Source organism: Bombus vosnesenskii, unplaced genomic scaffold, assembly GCF_011952255.1.
Source record: "Bombus vosnesenskii isolate JDL3184/JDL3185 unplaced genomic scaffold, Bvos_JDL3184-5_v1.1 scf7180000013605, whole genome shotgun sequence".
In the NCBI taxonomy this organism is placed as follows: Eukaryota; Metazoa; Arthropoda; class Insecta; order Hymenoptera; family Apidae; genus Bombus; species Bombus vosnesenskii.
In genome coordinates this window covers 876,812-895,923 of record NW_022883144.1, presented here as the reverse complement: position 1 = coordinate 895,923, position 19,112 = coordinate 876,812, and the positions used below count along the sequence as shown (strand labels likewise).

General features: G+C 34.7%; 1 protein-coding gene across 7 annotated transcripts in view; it reads left to right on the top strand.

The window, feature by feature from the left end:
- LOC117238698 overlaps positions 1–19,112 on the top strand; it is a 202,228-nt gene that overhangs the window by 135,702 nt on the left and 47,414 nt on the right. For 6 of the 7 annotated variants that reach the window (XM_033503821.1, XM_033503817.1, XM_033503815.1 and 3 more), the window contains 2 exons: positions 9,381–10,274; positions 15,651–15,731. In XM_033503821.1, the coding sequence (XP_033359712.1) occupies positions 9,381–10,274; positions 15,651–15,731 (975 nt within the window). The remainder of the gene's footprint in view (positions 1–9,380; positions 10,275–15,650; positions 15,732–19,112) is intronic. The other variant, XM_033503818.1, reaches the window with a different exon arrangement.

Below are 19,112 nucleotides of genomic sequence, written 5' to 3'. Positions count from 1 at the left end.
GACAATTAATTACGAAAGTTTCTCATTTAATTCACTCGGCAGTTTCTATCTTTTCGTTAATCTTGTTGCAAGATAAATCTACGATCGAACAAACTTTTTCTGGTGTATCTTTGGTGAGAGCTTTTAACGTAAATTTCCAACTGTGTTAACAACGGTTACCTGTTCTTGTTACTATTTTGCAATTTTGCAACTATTTTATGCCATGCATAATGACATGTAACTTGGGAATTGTTATACATAACAGTTACTTATATTCTTTATTTATTTTTCTATTTCCTCTGTAAATATATTTCCTATTCGAATGTCACTGGTTTTATAAGCGTTGGAAGTCTTTCTACTAATTTAGGAGAATTTTCTTAATCTAACTTGTCAGTCGGAAATTAAAAAGCCTAAAGATGAAGAACTCGTCAACCAACGAAACGGTTCTACAAGATTTTACAATTACAAACGTCAGTGTTTCTATCGCGTATTATCTTTTAGAAATGAATCTAATCGCATCATTCTAATTTCCACTATATTTCGCAATCAAACTAACTCTTGTCAGAAATATGTAAACGTTCGGATACTTTTAAACTCCTTAAGTGCTGGTGGCCTCCTCAATGTCATCTGTTAGTAAAATATATCTATACGAAGCGTCAGATGTCTCGTCACCCATCCGCAATATGTTAACAAATATTGCGCAATAACAGAGTCCACGTGTTAACCGTAACCCAAACAGCCACCCACGCACGAGCAGCGTACGTCTTTCTCTCTCTTCCGGATGCTAGGAGAGTGACATACGTTCATATATACACGCGCCACTCGGCCTCGTTCACGACATAAATCTCGCCAGGAATTCAACAGCGCGGAAGCCAATAAACGCGAGAGCCAACGAAACGAGTCGTTTGCCTCAAAAATGGAAAAGAAACGGCTAACCAGTCTGTCTTATTTTGTTTTTCCTTCGATCCACAGTCAACTCTTGCCGCTTTGATATTACACGGTGCCATTTTAACGGGGAATTCCAGCTAAGTCACCGTATTCCCCGCGATCTCCCCTAGGACCGGTTTCGAGAGCCTTTAATCCTTTCTGCAAGATTTCTTGAACGTTCCTTGTTACTTAGAATACCGGCATTTAACGTTAATTGGAATATCGTGTGCTCTCAAGTCTCTTCCTTTATGTCTTGTTCAGGGTTTTGCCTTTGTCCCTCGATTAAAGGATTTCATTCGTCTTTTCGTGCAGCTTTCACTCATTAAGGACCAATGTTGCATTAATACCTTTTAAAAAGTATTTTGGGAAAGAACTCCGGATATTTGTTTAATATTTCCTAGGTCCTAACATCTTACGAAATTTGAAGAAATTGAAGTATTTATAATGTAACAAACTTTGATTTCATCATGGGAATCTCTTTTGTCTCTAATTTTTGCAGGCTTCTGTAAAGTATTATATACCTCTGATATGTACTTTTTCATATTTTCCAATATGTAGTATTATGTATCGAATCTAACTTCTACGCATCATTGGTCATTATTTCGTGCTTAATGGATTAATTCTTAAAAAAACTATAAAATCAATAGTATATAAAGCAGGCAATATTATTTTTCAATAAATTTAACATTGGTATATAGAATATTGTAATTGCCAGCAATTGGTACTACAAAATGTTTCTTTCTTTTCTGATATCTAATGAAGGTGTAAACTTTATGTTACTAACCATGCGGTTATTACCAAGAATCTGAACTATTGAAATTTAATTTTAACGATAAAGCGTTTCGAGGAATTTAAGTTCAAATCAATGACACGAAGGACTTTGTGCGAGTATACACGATTTAGCATAAAATTCAATGCTGTCTCTGAGTTAACACAGGACCGCAAGGGATTAAGGGACAATCGAGAAATAGTGTTCGATGTCTGATCGTTTCGTTGCTTTTTACCTCGTGAAATAGCGTCAATCTAAAGGAACGTTGCACCGCACGAAAGTATTGGCTAACCGCTGGTCACCGTAATTCTATCCTCTTTGCCGATCTCCTCTTCTTCAGCTGCGATATCAACCACATTACATGCTCTACTTTATCCTAGATGACATAGTTAATGGTCAATTGCTGTTCCTACTTTCGATGGTATCAAACGATCACGTCAAGGATGGAAAGATAGAAGTGACGATGGAATCCGGACAAATCGTGTTCCTTCGAATTTTTAGTATTTTTAGTTTTATCACGCGTGAATGAACATGTGAATGGAGGTACAATTTGTAGAGAAAATAATAAAAGTACGATATAACGTAGTAATTTCTTAACGAGTGGTAGCACATATGTCCATATACATGTATGTGGTATTTCGATGTTTTATTTTATCATAGTTTGAGAAATTGGCGCAAAATAGTAAATATTTATAACTCTGATTATAGACAATTAAAGATCCGTTAATACAAATATCTTCATCTCTTTTGATAAATGACAGAGAATAAGAACTTTAATTCGTGAGTAAGTATGTAGTTCTTCAGGAATAAACCAGTAGATATAAATTTCGAGTTTTTCAAGCTTAAGATACAATTGTTTATTTGGTATCGTTAGGATTTAAATGTACAAGTACTTGTTTCAAAACTGATTCAAAGATTTTATAAGCTTTTCAAATCACTGTACTATGATAGTCTACATAAGACATAAAAAATTCCTGCGGGACTGTGACTCACATTATAAAGTTTACAGCAGTTTGAACAGCAGAAACTGATCGTAAAAATCTCAAGAGACCGTTGAAGTTTTTATACTTTATCTGTAGTCCAACAGACGAAAAGTAGGTAATAAAATATTTTAAGTGCGCCACTGTGGTAAACAATCAAATATAAATGTTTGAAATGAATCACAGCTAACATCTTCGTCAGATATCGCTACAGCTGAAAGATAAACTTGTTTCTAGAAAAATGTAAAATTTGCACATCATTAATGCTGTACTACCACTTGTTAAATAATAATTTAAAAATCATATACTTTAGTGTTCCCAAAATGTAATATAGAAAATTTAAAATCGGAGATATAAAAACTACTTCAGTTTTTTCCACAAAATTATAAACGAAAGATTAATCCATTGCCATTTTATATATTTATTGTAACTTTTCGACAAAGCATTTGCGTGGTTATGTATATACGACATATCTTTCTTTTCTCTTATTCATAGACACAATATTCAATGTAATTTTTTAAAACGTAGGAAATAATTCGTGCCACGAAACGAATGTAAGATGTTTCACAAACCATATCGATCATATTGCTTTCATCAGCGAATCAAAAGTGGAAGAAACTAATTTAGAAGCTATAAATAATTGCACGCCGATCATGTGGTCTTTCGTGTTTTATAGCGACACATAAATTCAAGCATCGGTAGTTAAACATCTGGAGAATAAAACACGAAGCTTTACGAGCTCTTTTATGGTGTTCGAAGGGACACGATAAATTCCCATCAATGTACTCTTCTTATCTTTAAGCGGCATGCACCGTTGATTTTAATGAAGCACAAGCAAAGAGAGAGAAAGACTAAAAGAGTAATTTTTAATGGACGAGTAACACGGAAGGGACAGTTTTCCTCTCGCAATCTCCACGACCGTTTTATTTCCAAGCCACGGAACAATTTACCTAAAACCTCGTTTTCACACGTCCGCCTCGACACAGACGCGTGAACCAGTTAATTCAATTTATCTGGAATGCTTAAATGCCACGATTGCACTCATTAAGCTTATGCGATAAAATTTAACTACTTGCAATGTACAAAACAATTGTATATAATATCTACAAATGTATAGTAATTCTTTTATAAATGTATAGTGTATAGCATATATTTTCTATTATTATCTATATCATCAATGATTTACAATTCGTAGATAGATTCTGCAAATTATGAATAAGTAGATTCCAATTCCATTTAAAAATAATACATATATTAAACGAAAAGGTATAACTGTACTTTATATATAGCTCGTTATATGAAGCAGTAAAAGGGTGAAAAACATAATTAACAATGTACAAGATTATACGACCAACATAGGAAAGTATTGGAAATATTGATTAAAATTATCAGACTTTAGATTTATTTATATTAATCTTCTTGATTTCTTGTATGCGATTTCTAGATTTTTGAATTGTACTTTCTCGATAAAACTAAATAGCACAGGAATTTTTCATAGATTTTTAACAGAAGAGCTTTGGGAATTTGTAATACGTTTTCATGATAGCTTGCACTATCGTTTGTTTTAAAACTTTATAACCGGGTATAATATGCAAAAACGGTAACACGTACGTGATGATAGCCCATCCATCTTCTAGATGAATGAATTCGTGTGAAACATACATAAAGCATTTAGAGAGATTGGTCCTAGCGGAGTGTAGCACGTATCGAGGGGTCAATGGCACGCGAAACATGGAAAAAACTAAGTGTATAATAAATTCTGGTAGTAAATCGCCTAATTACAAGGAAAAAGATCTTAGAAGAAATAAAAAATTAATAGTAATTGATTTTATTGATTTTGTTAGTTCAATGATTTTAAGACTGTATCCTACATTAAATACGTAACTGGGCAAAAATCATCTATTTCGAATTAACGAAATTTAATAAAAATTATTATTCGTGGTTACTATACGCCGCTACATTACCACTCACTAAAATGGATTAATAAAGTATAACGTAATAACATAACGTAGAAAAATTGATACGATATAGAATTTTTGTGAATATCGAATTAAAATTATGAAATAGTTTAGTTTCGATTAGTAATCCTCGCTACACGTGTAAGTTTACTGAATGCATACGTGGTATTTAAGATTGTACAAGTAAATTAGATCCGATATCTATAAATGAAAAATTGTAAATCCTCCACATGATAAACTTCTCACGCGAAGAATTACACACGCGAAATCAAAACTCGACAACGAAATAAAAGTATCGCGACATAAATAAATGATAAGAATTCCGGTAGCAGGGAAGCAAAAAAGAAGAAGAAATGAAATAAAAAATGAAATATAGAGGAGAAAGAATAGTATGACCATTCGTTAAAACGAATATATCAGAAATTACTAGCGAGTAATTCAAGAAAAGTGCACGCATTAAAATTAGACTGCAGCATTCTTTAGCATTTGGCATGTGTTCATAAAGAATCTACGTTCCTTTCTTTACTGAGATAGAATCAGTTTGTTAGCCAAATTGCGACTGTGTCTCCTGGCAATCTACTGGCAATTATTAACAACGAAAAGACGAGTATAGCTGAAGATTGGTGACGTTGATACGTGGCCAATCGTGCAGATTGTTCTTTTTACTTCTGTTTCCGAGTAGCACCGGGAACAATGTTCTAGTGCTGAACTTTTAACGCATTATCGATCCACGAATCGCGTGAGTCCACAAGTTTCATCCTTCAAGTTTCACGAAGTAGAACCAAAAGCAAACGTTCGACAATTGGCAAAATGAAAGTATTGTTCCACGTTGTACAATGGCTATAGAAAAATGTTGGCTCATCGTTGCATTTTCTTTTATAGTTTGATTGAGCGTGGATATATTCCGATAATTTGTTTGTTATATTCGAATGGCGAAGAACAATTGTAATTAATCGGTGGTCGATAATGTGTTAAAATAACGTCCTCGATACACAGTACCTTTTGCATGAGAAGCTAGAATGCAAGATACGTAGAACTTTGTATCGATGCGTAGTTGCAAGAAATCTTGATGAATTTTTCTATTGTGGATCTTTGGTAAGGGAAGTACGTGAAGTGTTGTGGACCGATTTCGAATTTAGCGGAACTTTGTATAATTATCTAATATTTTATATCATAGCAAAATCTTATAAATTTATCCAACATTTTATATCGTATCCTTGTTATAATTTGTTCTTTTTTCATTATATTGATTTTTTTCCATTATGTCAATTTGATATCAACAGACAAATTCAATTGCGAAAGGTAAGAGATGAACGAAGATTAAACTATAGTGTGCTGGTGTGAAACACCACATTATTTTGAAATCAAATATCTCAACAGAATTTTTTGAAACAGTTCGTAAAACATTAAATAACTATAGGAACGATCAAATATGAACCAAATATTTTTTACTTTGTTTATTACAATTCTGGGACAAAATTCTAGTTTCAGTTTCAGAAAGTTTCACTGAAATCGGTGTATAACGTCTCGTACTAAAATATTACAAAGAATAATAAGCAAGAAAGTATGAAATTGCTAAATATTTCACTAGAATAGAATTGTTATCAACGTCATTAATAGTGACGCTGGTGTTTCAACGAATGCTGATGCTTGGCACCCCAAATGCCTCCCTTCTACCAGCTCGTCTGAATTAGAGAAGAAAGACTAATTCCCAAATGTATCCTGATCTCCGAGCACCCAAAACGTTTAGCGAATAAACACACGTACAAAAATAAACACTCTAACACTTAACGCTGCTAATTTAACACAAGAAAGACGCGTTAACAATTACAACTATATACTGAACATGGGTGTGTTAACGATTAAAGAATGCGTAGTGGCATAATAAAGTTTATATCTTTAGTTTCTGCCTCTGTCTATATAATGTACTTGACAATTCTCTCGATGTTTCTGTCTCTGTCTGTTCGTCTATATCTGTCTGTCTGTCTGTCTGCCTCTCATCCATCTGATGCTCTAATACTTAAGACTGATCTTACTCGACTGTCGCTCACTTCTTATTTCAAGCAATTAATCACATAATTATCATCTATGATCTATTTTCCATAGTGTTAGAGAACGAATCTGTAAAAAGAACAACCGAGAAACCCGAAAGAAAGAAAGTCGACATAAATAAAAGGAATCGGCGTGGTCGTTCTGCAATGGTGTGTTTCTTTCGTTTCAATGGATTTTTTGTCGAATGGAACGCAAGTAGAATTAATCTGTCTGCTTGCAACAACTATAGAAATACGTAAATATATATATATTTATATTTATTATATCCATAGCAAAAATGTGTGGAACGAGATGTTTCGAAGAGATTGCTCCTTAGCAAAGAGGTCTTGCGTCACGAATGATGCATGGATTTTGCAAAAAATATTCTATGGAGCTTTGAGAACGAGCCAAACGATTCAAGAGACGTGGCACATCGTACTTTTGTTCATTTTTATCGGTTCTCGCAGCGACTTTGCACGGGATTCACCAATATAAAACGCATTCAATGCGTTTTGCCAGAAGTGCGATAACGGTTGTTTTCTTTTTCTTTCCGATTTCCTTTCTTCTCTTTTGCTAGAATCGTTTTGGCTTATCTGTTTTTTAGTTCTGTAACATGCGTTGCAATTTTTTCATTTTTATTTCTTCTTCGTACGGCCGACACGATAACTAACCACGACTGTCGGTTAGTTGTTTGGTTACGTATTTTTAAGAGACAAAGAAAAAGAAATCATTTCAAAAAAGCTGACCATTTTAATTAAAGACAGTTTGCCTCGATTCGCGGTTATCGACATTCAAAATCGCTCTGTCGCGCAAAAGCACCCGTAAATCCTCCCAAGAGCTTAGGACTTACAACTCCTTAGGAATAGCGCTACGATACTCGTTTGTCTGTGTTTTATCGCATATATTAAATAGACCGCTTAAAAAGTGCGAACGTAAGTTCCTTTCCTGTGTTTGAGATTACGAGAAACAAGTATGTAATACGAATGGTAATTATTCAGCTTAAAAGAAACGATAAGATAACGTAAAGATTACTTTTCCTAAAACGTTCTAGACTCTCAAGCTTCTCTTCTTTTTAATTGCGGTATGTGTTTCTCTTAGTACCTGCATTAGTAGAAGTTTAAGTTAACCGTGTGAACGATATCGTGTGTAAAGTTATTTATTTACACGTAATGCAAAACATCGAACGATGATTAACACAAATTGATTTTTTTTAGACTAAATCTTTTTAGAGATTTTTCGTTAAAGAAATAACAAATAAATATAGAAATAACGTTGAATTTATTCTTAGCTTTCCTTTTCCTGATATTATAAAGTTTATTATTAACAATTTTAGAAATCTGGGATGATATTTCCGAGGAGAATTATCTTTCTATTAACGATCAATATTAACAACAACAATCAATATTAATTATTAATTTTCGTATCTTCGCTTTTAGCATGAATCTCCAATCTCTTTACTTTTTCGATAATCTCAAACAATTTTTAAATATTCCATACTATATACTTATAGACCTTTTCCAACAAACTAAAACTTTTCTTTTTAGCCAAAATTTACAACTTTTACAACTTTCCTAAAAACAAAATTTTCCTATTCCTCTGATATTCTGTTATATCCTCAATCCTTAAATATTGGGAACTACACGACGTTACTTATGAATTTGGAAATGGTACAAACTTGGAAAATTTTTAACGTCACTGTTTCTATACCGGTCAAATTGTTCGAGCGTAACCGAAACTTATCACGTTCAAGAAAGAAAATTCTTTCGTTGGAAACGTATTTAATGGTAACGCGAAAGATAAACAACTTAGTGACACCAGGATGCATTATTCTTTCAAGCGATTAAATTGGCAATTAATGGCTCCAGTCACGTAGCTAAATCGTAGTTAACCATTTTATTCCGTACGCGTTGAAATGTTCCGCTTTACAGAAACGTGTTTAATTGTTTCTGATGGGCCACGATATTTTACGTTAATACAAAGGATTTTACACATGAAATTCTCCTACGGTACTGATTATATTGTCTCAATGGTCGTATTGCATAAAAAGTATATAGTCGGTTGTAATCGCCTTGCGATAATAATAGAATCGCTTGAACAAAGAGGTTTTATTGAAAGTGAATAATGTTTAACGCGTAGCCTGTGTAACATTTTACCGGAGTTTTCATTCACTAAGTAATTTAAACGTATAAATTCTCGAATATCGTATCTTGATCCATGCATTGTAATTATCCTTTTTGCAATTGACTTTTATCAAATAATATCATTTCCTGTCATGATACCTTGCTTAAAACATATCTATTTTAGTACTTTATTTACGAGTTATAGAATATTCCTTATTTCCACTTTCAACACATACGGAGAAATTATTCATGACTATATAAATAGCTTCTAATTATATAGATACTGATAACACGTCAATAAGTGTTAAAGGTAAGAACACGAAATATTTGCCGATTTACAGACCAGGCACTGAAAGAAATTTATCCAAAACCCCTTCGTGAAATCTCTTAATTTCTCCCTAGAAAAAGACAAAATCGTACTCTACGTCAAAAAGTTCCAAGCTCCTCGATAAATATCGAACGGCGTCTCTAGGTAAGCACAGAACTTCTAATCTCTGCGATCTCCCATTTGGAACCGTAGCTTCGACCCGATTCTCTGCGATCTGGGTCATCGGCCTGGACCTCGCAGCCCCCGTTTCGTCCCTCACTGGCGATCTATTCTTCTGTCTGTTCGCAGAACAAAGAGCAACCAACGGTGGATGAAACTGCGGACCACGGTGCAGCTCTCGTCAGCCATCTCAACGATCCAGAAGAAGCCACCGTTGAAACGCGAGGATTCGTTTCTCAAGCGATTCTCCACCAGACAGATCCCGGAGAGTCAAGAGACGTTGGACACAGGGGAGGGCGAGGGCGACGCTACCGACGACAAAGATTCGAGTGGGCGTCGTCGACGACGGCCACGGAGACCTCAGAAACCACCGAGGACCGTGGTCAATCCGGACGAGAACTTTTATTATTACTGGCTGATGCTACTATCCGGCTGTGTTCTTTACAATCTGTGGACACTAATTGTGAGACAAAGTCTGCCGGAACTACAGGCTGTGGCGCCAGTCATGTGGCTCGCATGCGACGGTTTCACTGATCTCGTGTTCTTTTTGGATGTGGCTGTGCAGTTTCGTACTGGTTACCTCGAACAAGGATTAATGGTGTACAACAGCAAGAAACTAGCCGGTCATTATCTCAAGTCCAAGTCGTTCATTTTGGACTTGCTAGCGTTGGTGCCGCTCGATCTACTTCAGGTGAACCTGGGTAGTAATCCGATGCTCAGGTTTCCGAGGTTCCTCAAGATCTACCGTGTGTACAATTATTACTATATGGTCGAGTCGCGGACAGTTTATCCGAATTTGTGGCGTGTGCTGAATCTCATACATATATTGCTGATACTGGCGCACTGGTTCGGCTGCTTTTACTACTTGCTCAGCGAAGCGGAAGGATTCCAAGGTGACTGGGTGTACCCGTACAGGCCAGGGGAGTACGCGACCCTGACCAGAAAATATCTTGGCTCGCTGTACTGGTCCACACTCACCCTCACCACGATCGGCGACCTACCCACACCGGAAACCAACGCCGAGTGAGTGATATGTCTCTACGACTACACGCTCTTCCTTTACTTTTCATTTTCTTAGATTTTTCCGTTTTTCTTTTTTCTTCCTTTTCGTCTATTCTATTTTTATTCTTGGTTCTTTTGGCTCTTTTTCTGTAATTTGTCGTTGTCCGTTTGCTCGTCGGTTAGATGGTAACTCGTCGAGTGTTTGCCACACAGGGCGCGGCCACCTCTAACTAGATTTCACCCATCGACGCTTGAGACTTGAGAGAGAATGGAATGTCGCCGCGTCGTTGATTTATATAGATTGCTGGTCTGATTTACTAGATTGGCCCTTTTTTGTATTTGGCGAAGAGGAAATATAGGTTTCGAAAGTGCGCAGAATAAAGAACTTTATTAAAGAAAAGCTTTATCAAAAAATACTTTAATATTGGGGAATAACAATTTTGGGAATAAATGAATTTTTGTCGGTAGGCAACTTAAAAGCGGGAACTAACTCACGGAAGATTTTAATTGGATCACGTATGAATTAAATTGAATTTGTATATACCTAGTTGTAGAGTAACCTGGCGCACGATCGCTATAAGTATTCAGCTAAAAGTCATTCAAAATGAGAAGTAACCATGAAATAACTGTAGTAAGATATTACAGATTATTCGCCAAGTATTGTAAACTGTAGGGCAGAATTTTTAGTTGATACTGATTGGAGTTATTAAGATAGTTATCACAACTGGCACATAAAGAAATTTTGGTTAATCATTGAAGATAGATTTAGCCAAAAGCAGATGTTTCTGATTAAATCGGGGACACTTACGTAAAAATATAGAAAAATATTGCTGTTTGCAAAATATAAAGCAGTACTTTCTTTTCACTGATTCGTCAATGACTTTTCCATTACATCGTTGTTTCGTTGTGAATTACTATCGTTCAAATTATATCAGGTCGCATCGTTAGAAATTCCAATTTTATAAACGACGCTAAACCAGTATATCCATTATTCAACAACTCCTATGTAAAACTATATTTTCAAATTAGCATATTTATAAAATAGAAAAACAACGACCGAGAGGCAAAAATTTTTTACTCCTATAAAGAAAATAACGATTCTTCAAAATTCATTTATTCCATATAGCAAACGTTCTATCCACTTAAAATTTCTCGTTTCTTCTTTTCTGTAATTAGGATTGTCGCCGTAAAAACAAATTCGACAATGCATGTCGCCTGAAGTAATTGAGCCACTTATCTGTTAAATTGGTTAACATATTGACTGCCACGCGAAAATCATATATTTTAACACCATAGCGTTTAAGTCTTTGCAAAATATTACATTTACGAACATTTTTCTGACAATGTTATACAAGTCATTCACATTCCTAAAAATTTATTAGTCCATGAAATTTATCTTATTTGGTATCGATTAATCATTCTAAAAGATTTAGTAACATGGGTCATTGATGACCATCGTGGCAGCCACCGTGTTATCCTCACGAAACAAAAAGTACAAAAAATTAATAAAATCATAGAAGATAAGCATCGATCAAGTGCTAAAATTTAAAAGGTTTTTCGTTTTTGCCTGTGGCAGCTCAAATATTAAACAATTCCAACTGATAATCGACGATGGCAAATATTTGGGCAGAGAACTGATTTCAGCGGAATAATCAACGAAGTGGGCAGAAATCGAACGACACTTTTCGAAATACATTTGCTCGAGCTCGGTAGTAAGCTTCTTTGAAATCGTACAAAGGCAAACAAGCTCGAATAAACTCGAATAATCAGGTAGAATTGATGAATATGGGAAAAGCAAATTTACCTACCGATCCCTACTTTTATTTTCTATTTTGTTTTTCTATTTTCCGCAACTGTTCGTTCGACTCGATCGAAATTGCTTCGTCGATAAATCCGATAACGAAAAGGTAGTCTAATAACGTCACGTGTTCGAATTTTCCATTAATTGCCCTCAAACGTTTCGGTGTAAAGCGTAGTTAGCAGTGAGTGCAGAAAAAAAAAAGAAAAAGAATGAAACAGGAAAATCGAATTACCTCGCGCGTATAAATTTGACCGAATAAAGGTGATAGCATCGAATGTCTAATTTGCATCCCGTCCAGGAATAACAGAATTCGAGAATTGCGACGTTGAAAAGAAGAAAAGTTGAATAAAAAGGGATATCGTTACGCCGACAGAAGACAAATTTATGCTTTGGATAATTGAACGCAAACAACACGAAATTCTGCTAGTTTGTTCTTATTTTATTTGCATTTCAATGAGATATTTCTGGAATATTTTACCTTGCAATGAAATTTTTCAACTCTGTACAATAATAATGTTTTATTGAATACGATTATTATCACGTAATATTTATTAATATCGATAACAAATGAAAATTGTAAACGAGGTAAGAATAATGTATAAACGCCACGGTTATTTATGTTTTATTTGCAAATGCCGTAGGAATCAACTTGAGTTGTTTGAACAATCAACATTAATTTTCTATGCATCTTTTAATATACATGGGGTAAAGACACATATTAAGTCAAATATAAACTATGAAAATATACGTAAATTGCAAAGATACAAAAATGTTTTGTCGTAATATAAATCTTAAAAATATCTGAAATCTCTCTGGCGACAATCGATACTCGAGCCATGTGAATATTCGAATATCTAACATCAGCTCAATGAGAATGTTTAAACGTTAAATCAACACCTTCATTCTTTTTTCTTCTTTTTCCTAATATTTGAAAGTAACGTGTCTAGAAAAGAAGAAACAACGAAATTACATATCACGAAAGTGCAAATTATGGATAATAGGTACAATATTACAGTAGCATAAATACTAAGAAAAGAAATTAAAAATTTTCTGTAATAACGATCGATACATAGATGATGCATAGCATCTCGATACGAGAACGAACTTCATATCACGAGGAAGGGATGAAAATCTAAAGTAGACCCAGTTGACGTCACCGCCATGAGATGTTAAGACTACTACTACTTTGGGCACATGACATAATAGAGTTTCAACGAAGTTGCTGATAGCTGGATATTGCATACGCTCATGTGTCGTTTTCCGTCGCAGAGTGCACTATTTGCTCTCAAAATATTGTCAAGATTCCTCAGAATATCTCTCGGGATCCATCGCCGCGAAATCTCACGAGTAAAATTCGAACGTAGTAATAGCATTAACAAGAAATTCATGAATATGCGAGCACTTATGATGCAAGTATCTCCTTGTACATTTCTAAGGCTTTCCTAAGTGTCAGCTTGTGATTAGGCGCGAGAAGTGGAATCTTTAAAAGTCGAGCAATACATCAGAAATTGATTGTTCCACACAATAAACTTCGTTATTCCATTTTTACGTACAATTAATGAACACGAATCAGTGAAAAATTTGTTGAAATGTTAAACAGCACTTTTACGGTGTAATAAGCTATCCGATAAATTTAAGATGTGAAACAATACTATAACACTATACTTGACAACTTGCACAGATCGTGAAAGGATTAATTTTGTAAATGTATTCTACTGAATTATATAATATATAATATAATAAGTATATATATAATAAATAAATATATATATATTTACAGGACAATGTATGCAAATACTAATTGTCTAACAAATGAATACATTTACTTACTAATATACATTTTTATACTTAGCCGATACTTTTGTTAAAATTTTATGCAAATCCGTACATTAACCGAACAGTGCATATATTTACTAGATTTTACACTGTGGCATGTAGGTACACTTTGTTGACAAGACAAAATTGGAACCAGACCAGGTATTTCGAGCAGTATAAACAAATTTGATGCATCACTACTATCATGTGACACTGAACACGTTCTACGTCAGATTATTCCATTATTTAGAGTCACCACTTAATTATAACATAATTAATCTTCACAGTTGTCACATTCTAAACTACTAGCGATCATTCTTCAATCTCTAACTCCATATTCAACGTGAATCCCATTTAAGCACACGTCTTAACTTAACGTCTTACAAATCAATTATCATACAGACAGTTTAGTAGACATGGAATTAAATTAGAAGCAAGATGCTTGCGTCGAACAAATCCGGTTAGAATAATCCAATAAGATATTCGAACATCTTTTTCTACGATTTAACTTCGCCTTGCCATCCTTTCCTTGATCCTTCCAATTTTTCTTTTGTTCTTTTTTTAGATATTACGCTATTATATCTTCGCAAGTAGGTACTCTTTTTTGAATATTTGTTTTTAAAACAATACATAATAGTTACGTTAGAACCAAAGGCATACTTTGGGAAAAGAAAAATATTCTCTGATTCATTATTTAAATGAATTTGAAATTTTGTTGCATGTATGACTAAAGTAAAGTGACAAGAGTTTAGATTTATTCCTGTTTTTCTATAATTACATATTTTACATTATTTTTGTTTAACTGCTGGGATATGTTAATAAATTTTATTTCTTTTCTTTTTATTTTGGTAGAGAAAGATTTAGAGAATTGAATGAGATTTCTAGAAATAATAAATAGAAATAAATTCTAGCCATGTTATTGCAGGTGAAGTTGCAGATCATCAAATTGATAGATGAAAGACAATAAGATTTGAGTAGAGGTCAACAAATATTTATTCTTTCGTTTCTAGCCTCTCATATTATTTAACACCTTGAATAACGAGCAAAAAACTTATGGTACACTAATTAACATAAAATTATTTAATATAATTATTATCCACACGTCATGAACTGTATACTATAATATTATAAATTAAAGTACACCAGAAGTTTCCCAACTTTTCTCAATATATCATCTACCCCCTGCCATTGTTTTCTATCCTAAAATATCTTCCGCCATACGTCAGGACACCAAAAACCAAAGAAAATCGAACCAAAGTCTGAATTTTTCGAACAGACTGCGAGAAACCAGTTTAAGCTAACAAACTCCTATTATTTACTTTCATTTCCGTGTTCCTTCGTCATCGTATAATATTAATCCCTCGAGCCAAAGCTAATCCATTAATAAGAAACGCGAAAACACGAAAAACAAGGGTTAGGAGACGACTTACTAAAGAAGGCAGAAAAAGGAGACCAGAAAAAAGGGGGAAAGGAATCACAAGGAGCTAAGGAAACAACGCGTGAGAAAAGACCCCGGCAAAAAAATTCTATATTTCCTGAAAGATATTGTTTCATACTACTTGCGATAAATACGTTCTGTCCCGTTGAAAATTCTTGCTGTGGTCACTAATAACCTTAGAAGGTGCATGAGGCCTTAAACACAGTAATTAAAAAAAAGTAAAAAAAGAAAAAAACAACGCGCGTACAGAATTCCATTTTCTCTTAAGTCAAGTCTCTAGCGAACCAGATAGATGCCTAGAAATTAGACTCGTGAAGCGGCCTTGTTGTTATTGTGTTGGCAGAGTCGTATCGGGCGGCAATCCCCGGAGCCTCGCTCGTCGTGGCCGACTGTCCCGGCTTCTGCAGTTCAAGCATAACGGAGGGTATCAGTATCGTTTCCAGAATTCAAATAACGAGAGCAATACGATATCGTGCAAAAAGAAACAAAAACGAATTAAACCAAAAAAAACCATTAATAATAAAAAAGAGTTAAAGCAAGAGAAGAATGTCGACCGAAAGATCAGAGATTCGAAAGAAGGGGCAGGGGCAGAGATAAAGGGGATAAGACCGGAAGAACGATTAAAACGCCCGGACAGCGAGTGAGAGAGGAAATGATCGCGAAAATGACGATAGACTTACGATACAGATTGAGATTAAATGTTGAAACGGACGAACGTCATGAGCGAGTAAAAGAGAGAGAGAGAGAGAGAGAGAGGGAGAGTGGTGCAGTGGGGAATGAAAGTGACATGATGTGAGAACAATTGGTGAACGTGAGAAGAAAGGTTGATACGATAGAAATAGTAGAGTGCGTGCTGTGGATTGAAAAGAATCATTGACATGCGAAATAGAGAGGTGGATGTTAAAAGACGGAAGAAGAAAGTAATTGGTCGTGTACAGCCAGGCAGGTTACGAATTTCTCGCGCGAAACGCGACACAGTGACGTAGTAAAAAAGTATTCGTTCGATGATCGTTTAGAGACGGTACTGTTGCTGAAATCTATTATGAAATAAAATCCGCATCCATGCATTGTGTCATGGTGTCGTGAAATGCGATCGGAGAAATAGAACAACGATGGAGTTTCTGCATGGGTATAAGTAGAATATATGTATTTCATTTGCAACGCTAATATTTTAACGGAAACTCCAATCTGTCTTGCTGGACGGAGAATGACTTGCCAAAGCTTAGCTGAATGTACTTTTTAGGTGAGGATTTATGACATCAAGTGAACTGGGTAAAGATTGAGAAAAATGGTTCTTGCGAATCAACCTTCGCATTAGATCACTTTTTTACGAGACAATATTGCTTATACGAAGAACAATTATATTATATTATGTTATACATATATAATGTAATATATATAATATATATATACTTTGATTAAATAAGCAAAGGATATTGAAGTAGGTGAAAACATTATTTTCATTTTGGCTATACAGACTACCACTTTACACACTCTTATAATTTTGTATGCTTACTAAAGAAGTAACAATTCGTCGTTTTCTGCAATTACTAAATTGCGTAAGTTCCTCTGATTATACACGAGTGGAAAATTTTATCATTGTTCCCCTAAAACTTTCTTAAAATTACCACATAATATATCATTAAAAAATACACGTAAATTTAATATCTGTAATTTGAAAAGTATTACGTAAAATTTCCTTCTCTATTTTTGAGTAAGTATATCTCATCCAAATGCTATATCTATTTAATTCCATTCGCACAATCTAATCGTACAATGCACTGAACGAGTGCACATAATTAAACTGAAAAGATCAAATACCCTGATGTCAAAGGAAAATAAAAAATTTCCATATAGAACGTAAAATCTGCAAAACGATGTTATCTGATACCATGTGATCCTCGATTGAGTACAAAAATCTCTATCGGGTCATTCTTCAAAATTGTCGCCCCTCGGAACATTCAACCACTCGATTACTCATATGTAGTCGACAATGTTAAAAAAAATGGAAAAGAGAACAAAGAAGAGGAAGAAACGCCAGAACCGAGCTAGTCTCTATTCTACTTTCCACCGGCGCGACGCAGTGTTATAACCGAAACTCGCGTTATTCACACGTCAGAAAATTTATGCGTGGCACATGTGTGCGGTCGCATAGGAGGCTTTCACGCACGCAATTCAGAATATTCACGGGTCGTGGCTGGCGGCAGCCTTTGACGACAGAACAAGAGGCTGCAAAGCCAGCAATTACTCTTTGTCGAGGAAGGTATCGGTAAATAGATGTCGACGGTGCAGCGACACGCGCAGAAACGCCTTCCTATCTCGCGTACCAGTGATCGATGTACGTTTCCACCCGTCATACTCGCGGATCGATCGTAAAAAACAAAAGAAAACGCCATTCGATCACCCTCGATAGCTCGACGAGGAAAAAAGAAAATTACGCACGGTCGAAGAAGGTTTCTACCGGCTAAACAAGGCTAACGTAACATCTGCACTGGACAGAACTGAAAGATAAGCACACGGACGGTCGTTAACTTAAGACTAGTTTCACACAGAGATATCGCAATACGCGTATGATAGATATTAATTAAATACTAATGGACATGTATACCAATGATGCAGTATCGCGATGCTCATTTGATGTATCTTGGCAAGGATATTTTTCGTATGAAGCCGACGGACGAAACGTTAAAACAAATTACGACATTCATACGGTACGCAGCCCGCGATACATCTATCACGACATACGTACACCACGTGCAACCGATCTAACCTTTCTAAACCGATGTCTGACGACGAAGATCGGATACTTGAAAACGACAATGCTCGCAGTTCTTGCATTTAAAATGTAAATGTTTATGCGAATCTATCATTTTGTGAAAATAACGAAAGAAATCGGACGCTGCTCGAAAATTTGTTTCGCCCTTTAACCCTCGCTCGGTGCGCTCTTAAAATCATCACATGTGGTTGCAATTTTTCAGAAGTTTAAGAGATGTCGATATTCTTTTGGAAAGTATTTGTCCTGATTGAAATTTTATTAAACATACTGACATTTCACGTTATGGAATTAATGCAAGCTTTTTGGCAAATTTATAACTTCTATATTCCTTTAATTTCCACATCAATCGTAAAGCTGTGGAAAGAAGTGTTAAGAAGCGCTATTCCTTATAATTCAATTAGTTTTCCATCATTATCATTCTTTCTACCTACGATGTTACGAGAATCAATTTCTCGCCATAATCCGTTTTATCCCACTGCAAGGGTTTTTAGGCTCATATTTGTCGTATTTGTTAGAAACATTTAATGCATAAAACGGAGTGACGAGCGGTCTTTTGCTATGTGATAATAAAATTCATGGAAAATATAAAAATACATATAGAATATATAAAAAAGTTTTACTTACATTACAAGATTTTGCTTTAACTGTGTAGTTCATAAATAATTTCAGTTACATTTTATGTAATTGAGAATCATACAACAGTTACATACGAAATGAAATGAAGCAAATTTCGTTTCTCACATATAAAAATCGGTGAATAAAGTCGATGACTGAATACTTGCATCGAAAATTAATTTTATTTGGTATAATTTACTATTACTTGTTATAGAGCTAATTGATTATCTACTTCACAATTATTGTTCGTTTGTTCGCAAGGACTGAATCGAAATTTCATTAAATTGATAAATAAAATAAAATATAATAAAATAAAATAAAATAAAAATTGATAAGCGAATATTATCATAGGAAGATCCATTATCTGACTGTTGTTATTTGTACACTATGAGAGAGGAAAGATTTTACCTGTAT